At 35.3% G+C, this 21,380-nt stretch overlaps 3 protein-coding genes across 3 annotated transcripts; all 3 read right to left on the bottom strand.

Moving 5' to 3' along the window:
- Positions 1-489: 489 nt before the first annotated feature.
- On the bottom strand, positions 490-3,231 carry LOC103493520 (zinc finger protein SHOOT GRAVITROPISM 5-like). The gene is made up of 3 exons (XM_008454680.3): positions 2,600-3,231; positions 2,073-2,472; positions 490-1,467 (listed from the first exon to the last, which is right to left on the bottom strand). The coding sequence occupies exons 1-3, from the start codon at positions 2,724-2,726 to the stop codon at positions 624-626; spliced, it is 1,371 nt and encodes a 456-aa protein (XP_008452902.1). The 5' UTR covers positions 2,727-3,231; the 3' UTR covers positions 490-623.
- Positions 3,232-11,901: 8,670 nt separating this feature from the next.
- LOC103494310 (CASP-like protein 4D1) lies at positions 11,902-13,560 on the bottom strand. Its single transcript, XM_008455806.3, has 3 exons — positions 12,852-13,560; positions 12,612-12,744; positions 11,902-12,528 (listed from the first exon to the last, which is right to left on the bottom strand). The coding sequence occupies exons 1-3, from the start codon at positions 12,998-13,000 to the stop codon at positions 12,172-12,174; spliced, it is 639 nt and encodes a 212-aa protein (XP_008454028.1). The 5' UTR covers positions 13,001-13,560; the 3' UTR covers positions 11,902-12,171.
- Positions 13,561-13,586: 26 nt separating this feature from the next.
- Positions 13,587-17,782, bottom strand: LOC103500066 (transmembrane 9 superfamily member 3). Its single transcript, XM_008463596.3, has 7 exons — positions 17,307-17,782; positions 16,697-16,737; positions 16,038-16,620; positions 15,814-15,951; positions 15,559-15,715; positions 14,995-15,479; positions 13,587-14,091 (listed from the first exon to the last, which is right to left on the bottom strand). Exons 1-7 carry the CDS (start codon positions 17,456-17,458, stop codon positions 13,872-13,874), a joined length of 1,776 nt encoding a protein of 591 aa, XP_008461818.1. The 5' UTR covers positions 17,459-17,782; the 3' UTR covers positions 13,587-13,871.
- Between the last annotated feature and the right edge of the window lie 3,598 nt (positions 17,783-21,380).

The following is a 21,380-nucleotide window of genomic DNA, read 5'->3' as shown; positions in this document are numbered from 1 at the left end:
AAATGTAATAATATTCAACAGTTATAAATATTGGTCAGTGCGTCTCTTAAATGTTACAAGAAGAAAAAAAAGGTCGTATCATATATCCTTCCTTCGGTGCAGTGATATGACCAACACACAACGCTTCTGCACCTGCACCTACTGCATATATACTCCAAACACTAAATCCAAAAATCTCTCTAATTTCAATATAAAAATACTACATATACCCCTAGCTTAGCTTCTTTACCTATACCCTCAATTTCATGTTCTTTCTTCCTCTCCCTCCATTAGATCATTCTACAACCCACAAAAGGGTTGGCTTGGCTAGTTGGCTGGCTTAATTAATCACTGTCACATTATTCACCTCTCCAATTATTAATTAATTTACTGAATTAAACTATAGATATCAACTGCCAAAACGGTATAACACTACTCCATCACTCCACCTATAATCACACCACGTACTCTTTCTTTAAATATTTATTCACTACTAGCTAGCTAGAAGCATTAAGAAATAACAATCATAATATATAAAGGCGAAGATTATTTATCACTGAGACAAAAGAAAGAAACAATATTTAAAAAAAAAAAATACAATCCATTTAATATATAATATATGAGATAGGTAGGGTAGGGTAGGGTTAATTGTTGGGCGGTTTAGGTATAATAGTTGATTGATCTTTCTCTACTTCACCTTCGGTTGTAATGACGGAGGAGACATAACTGAATGCTACGGAGGAATAATTGTCATGATCAGTGGCTGCACTCGTGGTCGTGGTAGTGGTAGTAGTAGTAGTTTTAGTTTTAGTTTTAGCTTTGGCTTGAAACTGCTTCTGGCAAGCTTGACAAGTGATCTCAAGAATGGTTGAGTTTATCTGTTTGATTGCTGCTTGTTTAAGGGCTGTGGCCTTATCTAATTCAGCCTGTGCCTGTTGCCTCATCCTCTTTGCATTCCCGAATTCTTCCTCTGCCATTTCTATTTGCCTCTTAGCCTGCTTCCTTGCTTCCTCCGCGTATGCCTTCTCTGCCATCGCCACCCTTAGCTCCTCCCGTGCTTCTTCTCTAACATCCCCAGCCCCACCATCATCCAATTTCAACATCTTTTTCTTCTCGTCCTCAAAATCAAATGACCCCATCGACAGCTCAAGTTTCGTTGAAGAACCCTTATTACTATTATTATTGTTCCGCCCTTTCACACCATTTGATGCAGTTGACAGTTTGAGGTCTAAATTGTGATCGTTATTGTTGTTGTTGTTGGAGTCCCCCGTGGGGGTTAAGAAGATGGCATCCACGGGCTTCAATGTGGGTGGTGCCGTTACTAGAGCAGGCCAATTATTGCTGGGAGCGGGAGTGCTGCTGAAGTTAGTGTCGCTGGAGGGGCTTGGACTCGATGCCGTTCTGGACAGACATGCGGGCTGGACTTGTGGTTCTTGCCGGAGATGCCCCATATTGCAAGCATCTTGGTGCTCTATAAAGCTCTCCACCCTATGATCACCAGTATCACCTCAACTAATTCAACAAAACTAACTAATAAAAACAACATCCAACTATTTATTTATTTATATATGCATATATTATTCTAATTAAACTCAGTTTTTTTAGTATAAAAATAATATATCGCGATTTCAATCTTTGACTTTGCAAAAGAACTAACTAATTAATTAATCGATTAAACTAAGTGTATGTCTAATGATGGGAAATGCAGGTTTTGCAGTGAAAGAGAATTGTGGGCTAACCGTTGACATGAAATTAAAATAATAATGTTAAAACGGAAGCTGCGGGGTTTGGCCTTTGGGGGCCAAAAAGAGATGATTTGAAATTACAAGCAAGGGAAGGAAGGGGTGCATGATGTTCGGGAAATGTGTCAGTTCAGTTGAATGCAAAACAATATGGGATTTTATGGTCCCTTTTTCTTTTTAGGTTTAAGAAAAGAAAAAAAAATAGTGAGTGTTTGATTTTGGAGAAAGAGAAAAAGATGGATGAGGGTGTATGATAAAACTTAAACAGGGAAAGGGAGGGTGTGGGATAATTAATATAAATAAGGTGAGAGAGTGTAGAGTTTTTAATTTTGAGAGATAGCGCCGGGATACCTAGAGAAAACGCGGCCGCAATCGCAAGAGTGGCCTCTAGTGCCGCAGGTTTTGAGATGAGCCTTATAATCGGACTGAACCGCGTAGCCCTTGGAGCATTTTTCGCAAACCCACTGTTTGTGGTTGCTGTGTTTCCTTCGGAAGTGCTTCTTGATTCCAACGAGGTCACCGAGGGCATGGCAAGGATCGTGATGTAGGCAGGTGGGTTCCGGACAAACGAAAACCCTCTTCCGCACAACAGGACTCTCCCTCTTCAGCAGCTTCCAAGGAACCTTATGCCGCCGCCTATGCATCTGCAGGTTCTGATCCCTCTGGAACCCTTGGTTGCAAATCTCGCACACATACCGGTCCGATTCTAGTAGTGTTTTTGGGGACAGAGACACCACCTCTGCATCCGGATCTACAGTTATAGTGCACATAATACACATTATGATTATTATTATGTAATTATATATAATCTCTCTCACTAGCTAATTTATTTTAAGTTCATTAATTTATAACCTATATCAAACATTTATGTTACATACCTGGGGTCCCTGCAGGCCTTCTTTTCCTCTTGTTGTTGATGTTGTTGTTTCCATTTTCTAAGCAAGAGTATGGTTCGGAAGAATTAGGAAGAAGTGGGGAGGCCGAGGTTGCCGTATTGCCTATCATCGAAATTTTTCAAGAAACCAACTAATAATTTAGTCGGTTCTCTTTTTATGTCTATGAAAGTATGAAATGAGAATGAAGGGTTTAGTTGTGGTGTGAGAGTGAAAAAAAGAGGATGAGGGCCTGAGTCTGAGCGTGAGGGGGAAGATAGATAGATAGATAGATAGATAGATAATAGAGATATTAGATATTAGATATTAGATAGAGAAGGAGGGTGGAAAAGAGAGAGAAGGAAAAGGAGGAAGGTATTACTTTCGGTTACCTCAGCTTTCTTTTATAAATATCTTTTTTATGTTAAAAAAAAAAACTATATCAGCTTTTTTTAATATTATTATTAATATTTTGAAGGGAAGAAAAGGGAGGGAGGGGCTACCATCTTTCTCTCGTTGTTTTCTTCTAATAATCCTCATCTTCAGCAGGTGTGATATTGTGAAGTGTCCTTAAGATCATGAGAAGAACTAGCTTAGCTAGCTCTCTCCATCGATGAAGAAAGAAAGGAGAGAGAAGATTGTTATTAAAAAAAAGAAAACAAAAAAAGATTAAAAATGGGAACTTGATCCCACAGGCATCAATGGGCTCCATAAGGGGAAAGACATCCCCACAAAGAAACAAAAACAGAAAATTTATTACAAGGGGCGTAAAATGATGGTTGTGCATGATCATAATACACACTGCCAAACTCCAAAACAATACACGTACGCTACCCTCTTTCTCCCACACCCATTATATTCCTTTCCTTTCCCAACATTATTATAATAACATCTCTCAGCTTTCTTTCTTTTTTTTTTTTTTTTAAGAAACAAATTAAATTAAATTTATTTGAAAGAAAAGAGACGAAAAATATTAGATGATATAATATTTATTAATTAGTAGTATTTTGACCGAAATGCCCTCCGAGGGTAATTCACTAGCTACTACTGTGTCTGATCTGTGAATAGGATTAATTAAATGTGTGGAAAGAAGCAGCTTTTATAAAGTTGATACTGAAGATGTAAAGTCACCTTCCAAGGACATGATAGTGAATGAAATCATAATTCCCTGTGGAAGATGCTCCAGCCCTCTTCCCTCCTTCCCTTTTTTCCTTAACTTTCTGCATCACACACACCATCAACAACCCCTCCCCTTTTCTTCCCCCCCCCCCCCCCCCCCCCCCCCCCCCACACACACACACACACACATTATTAATATATATATATATATTACATACACATTACTTACTTCCAATTCTATACCCTTTAACTATATACTTTTTGCTCTATATTATATTTTCTAGGGCTACATATTTTCCCTTCCTTAATTAAAATTATTTCAATTTCACCATCATCATTTATTTTCTTCGGTTTACTTAGTTCATTCATCACCAAAATTCCCCAACATTCTTCTTTTTCTATTTATTTTATTTTAATGCATGTGTACATCCCACGTGATTAACTCTTGCAAAAAGAAGCTTTTCCATTTCCCTACTTTATAATTACTTTTTCTTCGATAAACATCCAGCCTGCCACATCGCTGCCCTGTCCGTATACGATTACAATTTGTAATTGCAACTAACTAACTTAATCAAGATCAACCAAGAGAAATTGAAATGGAAGGTCGTTTGTGGGTTTCATCATACGTAGTCTTGAAACTAATTAAATTAATTAATTAGGTCGGGAGAATGAATAAGAAATTAGCATAATGATGCAATAGGGAGACAAGAAAGAGAGAGAGAGAGTGAATAAGAGAGAGGTTCAGTCCTGTTTGATGTTTATTCAAAAAAAAAAAAAAAGCTGTAATGATTTGAAATATTGCATGGTCAAAACCCCAATCCTCATAAACAAGGACTCCTTGGAGGAGCTTGTTTTACTTAAAACCCCATATGCAAAAATAGTAAGAAGTTAATTATTATTCATTCAGTTTCTTATACCTAATAAAATAACAGCATATGCAAATCATCAAATTTATGGCTGAATTAGATTTTGAGGTAACTGGATGAGCATGCGCGGGGGCGGGGGTTTGTGTGTTTAGAAGGGTAAAAAATTAGATGATCTATCAAATCAATATGGAATTAAGCTACCTAATTGTTCTTTTAGTGTTAGAATGAATATTGATGAGGGATAAATTTGTCAAGTAATTTGTTTTGGGGGGAGGGGGGGGAATCTTATAGCAAAACTTTAATTGGAAAAAGAGTGTCCTGTGGGTTTGGTGGCTGCCGGAAGAAGAACGAAGAAAAAGTGGGACCCAAGGCCATAGGCCAATGGAGATTAGGAGATCAAGAGAGTAGAAGATGAAGGGGCGTTTTTGTATAAGCAAAGCTTAAACCTAACATAAATAATATTCACCACACCACACTTGGCCTTACTTTCTATAGATCATGCATCAACCATATGTATATGTATTATATTATATACATCCCTTTATGTTTGGATTAAAAAACAAGAGGAACCCAGCCAATAAATTAACTAATTAAAAAATATATAATAAAAACTCATGAAGGAGAGAGAGACAAAAGGGATTTAATAAATAAGAAAACTGAGATTTAATTAGATATGGAAGCTGGAAGCTGCATAAAATTAATTAAGAAAAAGGGTTAAAAAGGAAAAAGGGAGGGTGGGTGGAAGGTTATGTAGTTTACAATGAAACATGATTAGATTCTGTTAAGAAAGTGCTTTATGATTGAAACATGCTCATGTGTGTTTATCTTTGTTAAGTTAATTTAGTCCAAGTTTGTTCCTATTTCTTAGGAATTAGTCATTCATGATTTGTAATCATGGAGAAAGTCTAGGGTCATGTTGATTAGTGGAGAAAGTTTAGGGTCATGATGTTAGTGGAGAAAGTTTAGGGTCATGATGTTAGTGGGTAGTTATTTTTAAGACTTTAAATACTGTATTTTTCTTTGAATGTAATTGAAATGAATTTGTCTTCAATTTTCCATTGCAATATTTATTTTTACTCTAGAAAATAACAGATTCGGGATCAGTAAGAGAAGGTTGGGGAAGATGATTACAGACGACTCACACATTATTCTCTTTTCGTCCATGCGATATGGATGCCGGCCGGACAGAATCACTCTCCCCACCATTTCTCTCTCTACTTCTTTTCATTAATAATATTATTCCATTCTTCACACACTATACCTATACTTTACTTCCCCTTTCTCATTTAATTAATTTCATCAATTATAATACATCCATCCTCTCTCCGGCCGGGATCCCACCTCATTCTCTAAATTGCAATGTGAGGGTGAGTGAGAATGATTTGGTGAAAGGAAGGCAGGTAAAGATAGATAAATTTTGTACGTATACTCAAGTCATAAAGCTAGGTAGCTAGGGGAAGGGACAACAGATTATTAAACGGTCTAGATTTGACGTTTTAATTAAAAAAAATGTCCTCTTTGAGAGTACTACTGGAAAATACAAATGAGTGAGTGAGAGAGAGAGAGAGAGAGAGAGACAGTGGAAGTAGAAGAATTTGGGATCATGGGAGGGTATGAATGTTGGTTGAATAATGGTGTGCACTGCATTCCATTCTCGGATGTGTTTCGCAACTACTCCCTCCAAAGTCCATCCCCAATTTCATTTTAATTTACTCCTTCAAACATTAATTAATGTCATTATTTGTAGGAATTTAGTAGGAGTACCACACGTACATGCCTCTACCAGTCATACGTGCGTTGTCTCCATTTTTCTTTTCTTTTCTTTTCTTCTTTTTTTTCTTTCTTTTTTTTTTTTTTAGGCAAAGGAGTGTGGGGCCTCCTGGAGTGGTGGGCCGTGAGTTGTCACAATCATGGGCTTCCACACTTCCTTAGTGGGTTGGGCCGAACCTTCTCTCCCTCCCCTAATTACCTCCTTGTCTTTTTCTCCCTCCTCTTTAATTCATTGCCTTTCTCTTTGTCTACTTTCTTATACTCTCTATTATCTTTTTGTTTATTTTTATATGTTTGTTATCTTTTACTATATTATTCCAACCACTATTTTAGCCTCTTTCTATTTTCCACCCTTTTCCCATCTTCCCCCAATAATACCTTTCATCATTTATAATTACCTCTACCTAGCTCTTCAAGAATCAAGTTAATTGAACATAACCCAAATAAATATTAATTTTATCAAATTAAAGACGGGGAAAAGTAATATACCCCTACCCCTCCCTTCAAAGTTGTGTTTAATTAAATTATTAGTGAATGAAAAAGACCTTTAATTTAGATGGATAATTTTAGGTCTGAGGAATGATATATATATATATATATAAGGAGAGTCATGAGAGAGAAGAGGTGGAGGGGACAATGTTACATGGGTGCTCAATCCCATGTTTGCTTTTTCATGTCCTCTTTCCTTTGGGGCTACACACTCTCATAATCTCTTACATTTGTTTCCATATGTTTTTCCAGCTTTCAATCCAAGTCCCTTTCTTAACTAAACTCATTTTCCAATCATAGTAATAACACGTATTGTGTATCTAAATCACTTTTATCTTTTCTCTCTCTCTCTTCCTTTAACTTATATTTCATAGATATATTCATCCACACAAATCCAACTTTTTTTCATTTCAGACCAAAATGAAATGTACTCTCTCTCTCAAGTTAAGTCACATTTTTTTACCAAGGTCTAATCCATTATTAATCTGTAATTATATTCCATCCATTTTAATTAATTAGAACATATAAACAGATGTATAGTTTAAATATTGTCCCCTCAACTGTGTCAATAGAGCTAGCCAAAAATATAATAAAATTCATTATAAAAAGATATATAAAAAATATAATCTCTATCAGCTTAACCATAGGACAAAAACTTACAGCCGCTATATATCCAATGGGCCACTACACAAGATTCTTTCAATTGAGTAGCAATCGAATTATTGTAGTCACATTCGTGGATGAATATTTTGAGGGGGCATTGAAGATTTAATGAAACTAAAAGAAAAAGAGAGATTTAATTAGTGAATAAGGGACGAATAATATCTGAATTAAGGAATAACAAAGCATGTCATAATTATATTATATAGAAATAGTTGGATAAGGCCAATAACAATGATACATATGTCTGATGTAGCCAAGAAGTGAAGGGGTTGACCATTCAAAATGGGGTGCACCACTGCACAAGATAATTAGGGCAGGGCGGCTGGTCATGAGTCATTAAATTCGTTTGCATTATGGGAACAGAAAAAAATCAAGAAATTAATTAAGCGCAAATTATGGTTGCATTAAGCCAGTGGTGGAGTGGAGAATCTAGTAACCAAACTTCAGTCACAAGGCTGCTTTTTTCAAAATCTCCAACTTTTTGTTTTCCTTATCAATATTCCTTTATTAGCTCAAAACAAGATAAAAACCCTCGAGCTAGTGCATATCATGTATATATATACACACACGCATAAGTAAAAGCTGACTGGCCAATTTAAAATTTGATTCCTTTCTTGGAAAAATAAAATTGTCCCATCTTTATGTAAAATTAACAGTATTTTGAGATAGTTATTGAGAAATAACAAAAAGAAGAAATACTAAAATTACTAATTCCATATAATGCAATGTTGAACAAACTTAATTATAGTGATTATGATGCTAATATATATTAAGAAAAATGAAAATATTAGAAGACGGAGTTTGAACTTTTGAACGAAGATCCTCTCCATATCTTCCAATTCACAAAAATTTGAATGAAGGATCTAGAAAATAATAATTAAATGTTTTGGTACTCCGTATCCTAATAAATTAAATAGTTAGTGATTAATTAATAATAATAATAAGCAGAAGATCAGAAAAACAGAACAAGAAGGGGATTGAGTTTCACCAAACAAAATTTAAAGAGGGAATAAGTTTGGGATTAAAGAAGAAATTAGGGTAGCTATATATGGAAACATCAAATCATGAGAGACAGAAATATATAAAGAAAAGAAAAAGAAAAGGAAAAATAGTAAGTTGATATATAAGTTGTCTTGTCTGATTTGGGGCCATTATAGTGAAGCGAGACGTTAGAATAAATAATAATACAAGAGCTAGGTACATATGAAATAAGATGGATGGGTATAGTTTTAGGCTTTGGAAGTTAGTGGTTGATTGATGAAGCTTAGTTCAGAAGGGTATATCTATACATATGTTGAAAAAATGAATTATATTAAACGCCAAAGACTGAATTGATCAAGTGTGTGAAATAAAAATATATTAATAGTGGGAATTTTGGAAGAGACAAATACATATTGGTTGATGATTTGTGTATTAAGGACAGGGTTGAGGATGGAAGGGTGTGGGATGTCGGGGTTTGAGGCTTGTAGTTGTTGTCTCGGCCTCCATCATATGATTATTGAAATTTATATTATGCATAACTGTTTATGCCACTGTGTCTCCATGTTTTTATGTTTTGGCATTTTCCTTCTCTCCTCTTCTCTTCTCTTTCATATTTTATTTCTAATTATATATCTAATTTCTTGCCAAACATACTTCATTTCTTCCCAATTAATTAATAATATTAACTGCTTTTATTTGTTTTTCCTTCCTCAAATCATGACCAAATAATCTAATTTAGTTATGGAAAGAATTAATGATATACATTGTGTTGTGTTCACAACTCGATCTTCTTTTTCCTAAGGTGTAAGTTTGTAGTATTGTATGCGTCTTGTTTTGCTTTGTACAGTGAAAGAAGATATATATATATATATATATATATATATATATATATATATATATATATAGAGAGAGAGAGAGAGAGAGAGAGAGAGAGAGAGAGAAAGAAAATTAAAAAGTATTGGTAGGCCGCTAGTTGGGGTAGGGGCAGCGGGGGAATGGGAATGACTGTCTTTTAATTAAATATATATAATATTTTTGATAAGGGGGGTTACGTTGGGTTCTTTTTTTTTTTTTTTTTTTTTATCGTTTTGGTTGTAAATGTGAAGCCTTTTTTGTTGGAAGATAAGCTTTTTAGTATCCATGTGCCTTTCTCTATCCCCTTCAATCCCCATGATCTCTCTTTCTACATCTTTGATCACTTGTGTGTGTTGTTGTTGTGGGTCATACATTATATATCTCACATGCAAGACAAAACACACACACCCTTGCAAATATATATATGAAAAATATTGATCTCAGTACATTATATACAATTTTAATTAATAACTATCAACTCCACGTGTCCTGGGTTGATGGCGATAACATGGACCTTCCATGCAACCGAGTCAGTGCCCAAAAGCCATTCCCTTCCAACTAAAGTAAAAAGAAACAAAAAGGCGATGTCCACACAGAAAAGAAAAGGCAACAGAAAAAAAAACAAGTTAATTAGTGAGTGGCAATGCCACTGTGGCGCTAAACAAAAACACATCTACCTTCCATGGGATAAAAGAATAAACACACACACACACACATATATGTACCTTCAACTATTGTATTAGTATGTTATGAATCAAAGAAGGAGATGGATATCTCTCTCTTGTGGACTCTGTCATAAGGGGATGCATCCAATTTCTTGTACTGTACAACATAACACACATGCACACGCACAATTTTTGTGTTTTGTAAATTAAATTGAGTTTCATAAATCACAATGCAACGCAATATAATAGTGTCATATGTTTTAATTTTTATGATTTAATAAAAAATATATTATATTTCGGAAGATCATGAAAGAATGAATGGAAGAAAGAGAGAAAGTTGGGCCAACAAAGGGTAATCATGAACTTGGGTTGCAGCTGAGGGCCCATGGGAGTTCGGGCATCTCTTTTTTCTTTTTTTTAAATAATAATAATAATAATTATTATTATTATTTATGTTAAAAAGTTGAGAGAGGGATGAGTAGTGATGACTCAAGAAACAGACCATGTGAGTGGGGAAGACTCATCTTTTAAATCCAAAAAGAGAATTTTCCCACTCAACCCTAAAAGTCAAAGTATCAAATTCACCCCCTTTTCCTAAAAACAACCCTCTCTTCCCCAATCTCCAAATATCATACATTACCTTACCTCCCTACACACCGCCCCTATATTCTCTCTTTTCCTATACAATATTATATACACCTACTCAACTAACTATTTATCCATTATTATTTTCTCTCACACCACATAATCTCAATATCTTAATTCCTGTGCCCAAACAAAATTATTATTATATCTGTTGATGGCCAAATTTGTGAAAACAAGAAGCACGTGCTCCCATGGTATTTTTCTTTCTATTCATCGGATGAATGGATCTTAAATGAGGTGAGAATTGCAGTGAAGTGACCAAAAATCAGGTTAACTAGTCAAAACCAACTGAAATGGTTAGGTGACCGAGTGGTTTGAGATGAAGTGATCAAAAGGCAAGAGATGATCAAAATGAATCAACAGGTATATAGTGTCTACGTACCAAAAAGAAAAAACAGCATATACAAGTGCGCTGCTTTCATAGCCTCTCACCAAAAATAATATTAGATTGAATATTTATCTCATCACCTGCAAATCCTTTGTAAGATCTCCGGCAATAATCTTCGGGTAATATGACCCTTAATTGGTGGACATAAATCCTTTGAAAATGTTAAACCCTTGTAAAGAATTTAGAATTGTTTGTGAGTAATTGGTGAATCTCAATGATGTTTTGTGTATTCATCTTAATTACTTGATTGGATAAATGGTTTGATTTAATTTGGTCATCTTTTAATCTCTTTTGGCTCAAAGATCAACCAAATACAAAATCCAATGGATTGAGCTCAATCGTCATGCCAAACTCAAACCCATTGCCTCCTAGAAGCTTTACTGATAGATGTGTTCTTCATGATTAGGTTCTAATTATTCATTTAAATGTTTAAAATCATAGTTTATTACTAATTAAATAATTGTGGTAGTCGTAATTACCCCTAAAATTATTAAAATAAAAAATTTAAGCATCCAAAGTAATTATATAAATCGTGTTGAATATATGAGTTTGGAAACTAAATTTTTGTCATTTACAAGTCAAATTTTTTATAATTATTGTAATTTTAACCATTTTAAAGATTTAGGGTCTAATTATTATTATTAAAAGTTTGATTGTGTAATTACAACTATTTGGGTGGTTTTTGTAACTTAGCACATCTCTCTGAAATATTTGTTGATATTTAAGTATTCATCCATAATATTTGATATTTACCCCCGATAACAATATCTTTGTTCGTGAATTAAACATACGAAGCAACAACTACATTATATTGGTACTAAAGAAAAGTATAATAATACGGGATTGGTGGGGAATGGAACAACAGAATTGGCTATAGAGAACAAAGAATTAAATCAAAGATAATTATAATGGGTAACAATTTTTAGAATAATTATTAAGTATATAGCAATATTTTTAAAAAATTACAAATATAGCAAAATCTATCGGCGATAGGCTTCTATCATTGATAGATTCTTGTGGTTTATCAGTGATGGACTCCTATCATTGATAGATTTTGACAGTTGCAATTTTTTTAAAATGTTGCTATGTATTTAATTATTTTGAATATAATTGTTACATTTGCAACTCTCCCAAAAATCAACGAGAAGGCGGCTCCGATGATTGGGCTTCCGTCTGCTGGGCTTGGGAAGATTGGGCCTCAAGCTTTTGGGCCTCGGGATCTTGTGTGGGAAGAGGAGTTGGTTTGATCCGATTGAAGGGAGAGAGAAGGAGGAGAGTGGCCATGGAGATGAAAGCAAGGAAGAGAATGGCAGTGGCAATATTGGCCTTATCGAAGAAATCATCTATCAGTGACTTCTGCTCATCAACTTGTGCACTGAAGAACCCATAATAATCCCCAAATTCCTTATTAATTCTTGAATTCACATAACTTTTCAGCTCTCCGGAGACCGCAAAGCCAGCTCCAACCGCCGTGGCCAACACCCAAGTTATGACCTGCATATCCATAATGTATTTGATTCACTCGTAAGCCCAAAGTTTTCTTAAAATCTCAATAATAATTTGTCTAAGTCACCAACCTGGTCAGCGTAGTAGTTGACTTGTGGAAGCCCATTCCAAAAGAGTATGTTTTGGGTAAGCACATGGTATATGGAGAAACCCAGTTGTAAAATTGTATGGGCTAATCCTATAGTTGCAACAGACAACACGTACCTGCATTGCAAGAAACAGTATGAGCAAAGCATAATTTCTTGTAGTAAATTTGTATTGATTGTGAATGTATAAATGAAATTGATGGGCAGAGCAGAGTAGAGAAGAACCTGTATCCATGGACATCATTGAAGGTTGCTTTGAAGCCATTAATGAGGGACAATTTGTCAGTGGCAATTACGACCAAGGCGATGAGGAGACATATGAAGACGAAGATTCTAATTCCAATACCAATCAACGGTAATACCTTAGGATCCATTGACCTTACCTGCCTGCCTCGCCCTTTAATTATATGTATATGTATATCCCATGGCCCTTTCCTTTTTCCTTCTTTTTATAACATCAATAAGTACCAATAACTTTGTCTCGGTTACATCATCAAAATTGAAACAATGAGCCAGCCACCCACCCAGCTTTGGTCATGTCTCCCTACCTTCCAATCAGATGTCTTTTACTTCAGCCCCATCCACATTCCCACAAATAGCTGGCTTCTCTTGTTATTTTCTATATTTTTCATTTGGTGGTATGCCAAGTCATTTTTAAATCTCGACCGTAACCATCCTTCTCATATCAAAACAATTGAGTTAACTGACACAGTATGAGATGGTTAATCCTGTTGGGTTATTTGTTCATTTTTTAAAATTAATGAAGAATGTGTAACCTTCAATTTGATACTCTTTCGTACATACTTTTTATATCATATAGTTTTATGTCATAGTGTATTGGATTTATTTCTGATTTGTATAAAAATTGAGGAACAGACGAAGCAAACGAATTGAATTCCAGAGCTGACCAGTATTTCATCATAAGCGGGTGTTAGACACTTGAGAGGAAGAACAATAATGTGTTGAACAAAGTTCAGATTAAAACAAAAGTGTTGCAACTAATGTAATGGTACAAACTCCGTTCCCCAAGTTCGTGCCTGGCACGGTCATCCATCCTGCCACCATACCGCTGCCCTGCTCTTAGAGCATATAATATCTAAAGAAATTGCTGTTCCCTTTTTAAGACATATCACCAAAAAAGAACAAATAAAGGACTGCTGCAGGTAACTTTTCTACATAGAAACCTATGAATTTGAAAAAGAAACACAACTCGACTTCTCAGTATTGAGTGATGAATACCCAGGACTACTCGCACTTGATAGACCGATATATGTGGCGCACAAAAAGCAAAGCTGCTCGAAAACCAATAGCTCCAAGCATCAGGAAGAAGCCATAGCAGACACAAGCCATGTAGCCGAAGAAAAATGATGTTTGCATAAACCCAGACATATCTGATCGAGCGTAGTAGTAGTACAAACAATAAGCGTAGATAAATAAGCCAGTTGAACCACCGCAAAGAAAAGATCTGCAAAATAACGAGGACAAAAGAGTTCAACAAATTAAGTATGGCTTTATAATATCACCTGTGCTTGAAAGGCCATAGACATATTAGACAAAATTACTGGAAGCATATCTCAACGGTTCTAACACTCCAAAGATGTTCAAATACCTACATAAACTGTCATCTCAACCTTGCCGACACTGGAGCCTAAATGCAATCCAACTTTTTTTTAATATCCATGAGTGTCAGGACCAACTTATGCGTATCTCAACTAATCTCACGAGACAACCCGCCTGACCTTACAATATTTAGGTGTCAAGGAAACTTGTGAAAAATTAATTCATAGATAGGTGGCCACCATGAATTGAACCTATGACTTCTTAGATAGTTATTGAGACTATATCTCGTCTAAATGGAATCCAACTATTCTAGTATTCGCTAAAAATATGAAGTGAGATAAGACATCTGGCAAAAATCCTCAACTAACATGCAATGTGACAGCAAATATTCAGCAGCCTTGAATAATAATTTCCTCGTATAAACACATGTCTTGCATACTTAAGCAACCAATTTTTTCAAAGTAACAAAAACTATCAACAGAGTAATGTTTAAGAAAGAGAAGGAAAACGATGGCACGACCCAATTATCCTGAATGGCTATCATGGGATTTTAAGAACTTTTACCTTGTAAACAAATTCATTTCTCATAAATGACATGTTCAAAGAAACCATTTCATAATTATTAAAAACAGGCTTCATCCTGCCTCTATATCATCAGAAACTTGACGAAGCAAAAATAATATCCACCTGAATTATTATGCTAATAATGAGAATTGTAAATTTGCAAGGATGAAAAAAGGATGAAAGGGAACACACATGACGAATGTTGAAAAATTACTGAATAGTTACTGAGTGCAACAAATCATACCTCCACCACCATTCATGGTCCTCGGCAGCAAGTTGAAAGTATGTTAATGCCACAGTAATGAATGCCGTAACTATAAGGAGAATGATGAACACAATAAACAAGATGCTGTATATGGTGTAAATCCTGTGACCCCACACGCTGGCAAATATATAGTATAACTCAATATATATGGCACTGAAAGGCAGAAACCCTGCCATTGCCATCTGTGGAATCGTCCCACGGTACCAAGGCAAAGGTGGAATCTCTCTAGGATATTTAGTGGTTCGAACTGGAGCTTGAAATTCAGCCTTGCTGTTTTTACCAGCAATCCCACCCAACACCAGCAAAGGTGATGTTACAAGAGTCCATATGAGGACTATTACAACAATAGTACCAAAAGGAAGGGCCGCAGTTGCTGTATAGGCAATTGCGACAGTATTTAGAAAGCAAAATGTCAGAAAAAGAGGCCCGCAGAAGAGGCATCCAGTCAACAGCAGATTCCTTACCTATAGTTGAGAAATTGAAAACCTTGTTAACGCAAAATACTGAAGAAATCGAAAGAAAAATAATTCAAAGAGAAAGTACCCAGTTTGTTCCCTCGAGCTGGCAGTAAAAGGAAGTTGCGACATAGCCAGCAATCCCAGATGTAAGGGCGTAGATTACAACTAGTGCAGTAAATAAAGCCCCTCGGTTGTACGGATAAAACACTCCAACAAGCGCAAGTATGAAAATGAACACTGTACTGTAGAGATAAATGTAGAACGTAGTTACTAACAAAATGTTGGGAATGAGGGGAACCTGAGGTTTCTAAATATTAGCTCAAGATACGCTATTACTTACAGTGTGAACAGTTGGGTACCAGAACCAAGACAAGCTGCAAAAAGAGACTTGTGTTTCGGGTACCTAAATACATCACCATGTATGTATTTCCACCCAGTCTCTTCCTGGTCCTCAGCCGATTCTTCATCGTGGGCATATCTATATCATAAGACACAGAAGGGTAAGAAGGAAAAACAAAAGCAGAACAAACACCGTATAAAGAAAGAATGCTAAAATCTTCTTACTTGACAAAGTCATTTTTCAGTACTCGCATAAGAATGGTGGCAAGAAATCCAGTAAGGAGGAGGACAGTTACACATGAGTTTATAATTGAGAACCAATGAATTTCCAAATGATGAGGCAGTGACGATGACTGGGAGTACTTATCCATCCTATTCTCAAATGGGGTGGTTGTCTCCTTCCATTTTACAGTGTATAAAAATTCAACATCAACTTCCTTATCCTCTGTGAGATCAACAAGGGCATTGGGGTCTGTTCTGACATTTATTTCAATAACCCGATCCTTGTTATAAAATATATCAAAATGGATATGTTTGTATAGGTAATATTTGAAATCACTAGGATCTTTCCCTTCCTTGTCAACCTTCCCTATGAAACCCCAAATTGGCAAATCATCATAATACATCTGAAAGTAGTAGTCCTTGTCTACCGCAGCACGAAATCTAGCAACGTCTTCCTTTGAAAGTTTTTTCTGGCAAACACTAGAAGAATCCTTCTCTTGCAAGAAGTCAAGTTTGTATGGGGCACTAACTAAACGATCTCCATTTAATACTTCACCAAGAGCCTCCTTTTTCTCCTTCACGTCATCTGCAATTTAGATTCATCTAGTTGGTTTTCCAAATTCCAACTAACAAATACGGGAATTAGCACAATAGATGCATACCTGGTACGCAGAATGGGAGATCGAAGTAGCGGTAAGTTTCACTGTGACCAAATGAAAAAATAAATACAATATATGTCAGATAAAATAGGGGTAGCGAATTACAAGACCTTCTAACGCCTATGCAGCCATAACGTATACTTCTCATAAGTTAGGATATCAATAAAAATCTTATTTCTAAGAACCAACGAAAAGATGAAGTCAATCCTTTAGCATTAAAGATGAAAATTCCGATATCCTAGCAAGAAGGCGCGCCACAAAACAAAGTTAGTGAGGCTGTCACTTTATTTAGGAATAAACAGAAAATCTTCAAGACAGAATCTCGAGTGTCTTGAATATTCATCATGTATACGATAGACGAACTTTGAGAAGAAAAAAAAAATTGTGCAGTAATTGAGATAAACGATTGAGCAGATCAGAAGTGACATTGCGGTCAACGCATTGACTGCAAAAAATTGCTCAGATCTGGATTGAAATCGCCAAATCTAGGAGTAATTCAATCCAATGAAAGATAGGAGCTAGAAGTGAAGAGAACAAATTAAGGGAAAGAGAAAACAGTGATAAAATGGCAGATCTTATGAAAGAATGAAGAATAGTGAAGTAGAAGAATTACCTGGGATTATGAAATGGGCCAACTTTGTTAGCATAGAGCGGAACAGGATCTCCATCTTTGTAGCGATGGTCGGATCCATCAGATCTCACCGGAACAGATCCGCAGAGGAGAACAAGTAAGGCGATGAAAGGCACCGCCCCAAATCTTCCCATTGTGAAGGAAGCAGAGAGATAGAGACAGGGAGTGGACAGAGAAGAAGGGGGGAAATGGGAAGAGGGGAATGGGATGGGATTGCGATAATAAGGGGGGTTTAGAAAAAATGACGGGGGAAGAGGGCGTTTTAAGGTCGGATGTCGAGGGGGTTGGGTTAGCCGGTTAAGGCTTAGCCGGGGGTTTGTTTGCTGAGCCTGAGCCTGACCCACTGTGAAACTGAAAGAGATTTGGCGCCGTTTGAAGATGTTTGATGCCTCACCTACGCTCTGCCGTAGCGGCCTTTGCAAGGGCACTTCTTCGCCCTTTCTTTCCTTTTACGCTTCCACCCTCCCTTTCCTTAATCTTTCACATTACCCATTCCTTTTTTCTTTTAATCCTCATCTAACCATTTAATTCAGTTCGGTAACAATTTAATTATGGTATTAATTATTTCAGTTTTTTTTAATAACTTGGTGTTTTTTTAGACTTGCAGTTCCATAAAATATCACACACCTAATGCAACAATATCATTCCTTATCATTCGTATAGAGTTTTTGTTTGTTAAAGTTTCAATCAGTTTTAAAACGATTAGCGATTATAACTATGTTGTATAAATGTCAATATTAACCATTCTAATCTTTATCTCATATTTAAGTAAAATTGCTTCGTATAAAATAGAATTGCTCGCACCAACAAAAAAAAAAAAAAAAAAAAACTTATATACTATTGATTTATTTTCATCAATAATGTTACCCTTGATCTAAAAAAAAAATGTCTTACAAAATTGCTCTTTCAACTCTACCTTTTTCTTCTATATCCCCTTTACATTTTCGCTTTCTTCTCTCTCGTTAAAGTTTTTAACTCTCGACTTCAATTAAAATATTTTTCTCCTTTACACGAATTGACTGTTAGATAAACTGAGTATTAAAGAAAAAAGAGAAAAGATCAATCCCACTATAATACCAAAATGTTAAAAGGGAGAAAAACAATTCATCTAAATTAAATATAGACATTGTGCCGTATAAAAAAATAAAACATTAAAAGGAACAAAAATCACCATAAAGTAAGACATTATGGCATTACCCAGATAGGGGATAAATAAATAAATAAAAATAACCATTTTTCTTTTTTAAAAAAAATATTTTGCATTTATCTACTTGGTGAGGAGCCTACCTGTCCATTGTATATCCATCTTGATACCACTTGTTTCAAATAAATAACCACTTGTTTGTATATATTTTTAATCTTCATTACGATAGTACTTATTGATGTATATCGAGATTCACGAAAGAATTGATCTTATTCTAGTGATAATCTTTATGGGATTCAGTCAAATTTAATGATCCCAAATCGAAACTCATTTACGATAAAAATTTTACTTTTATAGGTTATAACTTTGAGTTAGCTTACCAAATTGAATGATTTTCTTTTATAAAATGAGAGGGGAGGGGAGAATAATTTAAAGAAGTTATTAGGAGAAAATAAAGGAGGAAAATTTTTCATGGGTGTTGATGCCACAAAAAATAGATCAACCGTAATTTGTATTGTGAGAGAAAGTAATCCGAGTGCCTACAAGATAAAAGAAATTGAGCACCTGTGTGGTATCAAGCTATACACGCTTCAACGCTCAAGTTAGTAACGAGATAATGGTTCATCTTTGATGCTTGGTTCATAATTGTCCATATTTAATTTTTCAAACCTCTAAATTAATATATACTCGTTGAGTGGTTATATTATCACAGTTTGAGGTTGTAATTGATGCTTGAGTGCATCATCCATCCAATTCCTCAACGGTCTCTTTATGGATTGTTCATTGAGAATTTAAACGGTTTCAAACTCAATCCCTCTAAAGTCTTCTATGGTTCCTACAGGAGGTCACTCATGGTCTTCTATGGGAGTGTTGAGTCCTCCATAGGTCATGTAGATGTCTTCCCAGGAAGGACTAACTTCGTTGTCAGACCTCTAAGTCTTCCATGGGTTATGTAGAGGTCTTTCTGTGGGTCTTCAAAAGTTCGTGTATGACTCCTAAGTCCTTTATGGGTTTTGCAAATAACTTTCATGGGTTCTCCATGGTCCTCCATGTGGCTTTTAAGTTCTTCACGGGTTCTATTAAAATCTTTCATCAGGATCCTCCATGTGATTCCAAAGTCCTTCATAGATCCTCAATGGATCCTCCTCACAACTCTTGTATCCTTTGTGGGAATTTATTCAGATCCCTAAAAGCTTTTTGTGGGTTTATAAGTCTCCACTAGGCTTTCTATATGTCTTTGAGCTACCTCTAAGCTCTTTTCCGAGTCCTTTACACTATTCTCCATGCTATCATTGGGCTATTTCATGTATCACCCGAGCTACCTCTAAGTTCCACATGACTCTAGGCTCCCTCATGGGTCCTTTAAGCTCTTTATAGGCTTTCTCAAAATGTTCTCACTCCCTCTTTCTCATAGGCTCTAAGAGCTCCCTTAACTATCACATGGATCCTCGAAGTTTCGTCCCTCCAGGCTCTCATATAGCTCCCTTTAGGTTATTTGTTTTTTGAGCTCTCTCTATTTGTCCATAGGTCTCCTATCTCTATAAACTCTCAAACTTGATCCATCTCGGTACATAAGATCTTCAATATTTTTCTTTCAGCCTATAGGTAAAAAGGATAATTTTCACTCCTCAAATGGGTAAAATTCGTTGTGACTTCCTACATCCACTTATCTTTTGAGAGTATACTTACACATTTTCTTATGGTAATTTTTTAAATAGATCCATTTTGTTGAAAAATTCTGGTTGTGACAAAAAATCATGTTTACTAATGTTAAAATATTAAATTTCTCGAATGTATCACCAAAATCATTTCCCCATTAGTTATTATAACAAAAATCCATCTTTGGGGCACAACAACAATTTGTATTTTCAAGGATAATTTTCAATCCTCAAATGCGTAAAATAAGGCATTTTTTAGAAAAAGTATTCTTTAAAACTTATTTTTGGATTAATTTTAGCAATTTTCCTTCATTTTAGATGGTTATAGAATGTTGAAAATATATAGCAAATACTAAACTTCATCCACTTACTTCATTTTTTACATCGTTTACTATAACAATTCTTTTCTCCTCCTTTATCTAGGGTTTCTTTTATTTAAGAAACTCCTTCATCCTCAAAGTATTTTTTTTTAAAGAAAAGAACATAAACAAGTCGAGAACAAGAGAAGCATAAAGAATCGAAGTCATCTCTTACAATAGAGGCTATTCGTACACCAACTAGGAATTTGAGCAAGGTTGTGTTCAACATTATTTCTCAGACACAAACAAAAACAGAAATACACTAAAAGTATGTTGTATATGCATCAAGCCATCAAGGTACAAATAATATTTTGGTGAGATCAACAACTTCAAAATGAGTAACTTGACCATTTTAAAGGTGTATCAAATAACATTTCCTCACGCCTTTATAAATAAACATAGCCTCAATTATCTTAATATTTTGAAAGTGTTCATCCCTTTAAAACCTTACCCAAAGAGAAGATATAAGAGAGTCGTGAATAACTCAACCAAGACATTTGTAGTTGAGGAAATTATTCAAAAGCATGTCAATTTTGGTTTTAATTTGAGAAAATGAAATTTTTTCCTGGATTGATTTGGATCACTCATAAAATTTTGAATACACCAAAGGATTAAATCAATTTAACCTTTTACTGCATCTCTAGATACACTCATGATTGGCTATCTCTAAGCTTTAGAGATACAAAAGTATGCACTAAATCAAAGTACGCAGTAAACCAATAGCTAGATAATTACCATAAAAGAACAAACGATACAAAGATGTATAATGCTTCGACAAATTTAGTCTATAAAAACTAGCTTAGAGGAATTTTATCAAGAACAATATACAAGTTACAGATATCAACAAACAAATAATATGTATCTGTAATTTTATGACCGTACTTGATTTTACTGT

The sequence above is a fragment of the Cucumis melo genome, chromosome 12, assembly GCF_025177605.1.
Source record: "Cucumis melo cultivar AY chromosome 12, USDA_Cmelo_AY_1.0, whole genome shotgun sequence".
NCBI lineage: Eukaryota > Viridiplantae > Streptophyta > Magnoliopsida > Cucurbitales > Cucurbitaceae > Cucumis > Cucumis melo.
This window is presented reverse-complemented; position numbering and strand designations above follow the sequence as displayed.